This window comes from Trichoderma citrinoviride (genome assembly GCF_003025115.1).
Source record: "Trichoderma citrinoviride strain TUCIM 6016 unplaced genomic scaffold BBK36scaffold_447, whole genome shotgun sequence".
Classification (NCBI taxonomy): domain Eukaryota; kingdom Fungi; phylum Ascomycota; class Sordariomycetes; order Hypocreales; family Hypocreaceae; genus Trichoderma; species Trichoderma citrinoviride.
In genome coordinates this window covers 1-1,177 of record NW_020195155.1, presented here as the reverse complement: position 1 = coordinate 1,177, position 1,177 = coordinate 1, and the positions used below count along the sequence as shown (strand labels likewise).

General features: G+C 65.9%; 1 protein-coding gene across 1 annotated transcript; it reads left to right on the top strand.

Moving 5' to 3' along the window:
• Positions 1-53: 53 nt before the first annotated feature.
• BBK36DRAFT_122169 (hypothetical protein) lies at positions 54-1,177 on the top strand (the record flags this gene model as incomplete). The annotated part of the gene is made up of 1 exon (XM_024897441.1): positions 54-1,177. A coding segment is annotated over one exon (1,124 nt), but the record flags the coding sequence as incomplete, so codon positions are not given.

Genomic DNA, 1,177 nt, shown 5'->3' with positions numbered 1-1,177 from the left:
CGCACCTTCGCATCTCGCACATCGTCACATCGTCACATCGTCACATCGAAGCCATGCTGTCGTCTCTGCTCGCTGCCATCGAGAGCAGCAGCTCGATCGAGATCGCGACGGACGACTCCTCCAACCTCGCGTCGTCGAGCTCGACGCCCCCGACGACGGTCACTGACACCGACAGCCTACACTCGGACACCTCCAAGCACGATGTCATCACCGTGGCTAACGACTCGACCGTGATCGCGATAGCTCCCGCCCTGCCCGCGGCTGACGTGCCCTCGCCTCGCCGGCCTCAGCGCGCGCGGACAAGCCTGCCCGTCTACAACCTGGCCAAGCTCAGCGGCACCAGCGCTCATGGCAAACGCCGGGCCAAGGGCGATATTGTCGCCGACCGCCGGCGCCGGACCATTGCGGGCAGCACCGTCACGCCTGGCGACGCCCCTGTTGATGCGCCGCGCAACACATCATCCACTGCCACCGGCTCGAACACCGACGCGTTGAGCCTCCAGGCTTCTGCCGGCAGGCGGGGCACGCCGCGAGCGCAACGCCTGGCGAAGGAATCGCCACGCTCCCTGCGCTCAACGGCGCGTGTTACCGCTCCCAGTGGCAGCGCGAGCGCAGGCGCGACGCCGGTATCGGCTGTTGCAGCCAAGCTCTCCGTCACCAGCAAACGCGGGCGCAAGACGGCCGGCGCCGAAATCGAAAAGGAAGTCCGGTTGACACGCGAGCTGCGGCGCCTGCAGGATACAAAGGAGTACAACCACATCGACGACCGCCCCGTCGTCCACAGCGTCTGGTCCAATGGCAAGTACGTCGATCCCAGCCAGGCCGCGGAGCCCCAGCCGGCGCGTAAGAAGGCAAGGGTCGAGCAGGCGGAGATCAAGGTCGAGGAGGCTCCGGTAGAGGCCGTCGCCCAGCCCAAGAAGAGGAGGGTTAAAAAGTACCTCAACAAGGGCCTTTACGCGGGGCAGGAGACGCCGCAGGACATCACTCGCGGGCTGACGGCGGCCGAGAAGAAGCAACTGGCGCAACTGCCCGAGCTCATGCCTCGCAGGGAGAACAAGGTCATGCCCGCGCCGATATTCACCGGCTTCCGCATCTTGTTGACCGGCCGCGATTTCAAGCTGCCGTTCCATGTCTGCAACCCGCTCCCGCCTGGCCAGCCGAAGCCGGACGAGTGGAA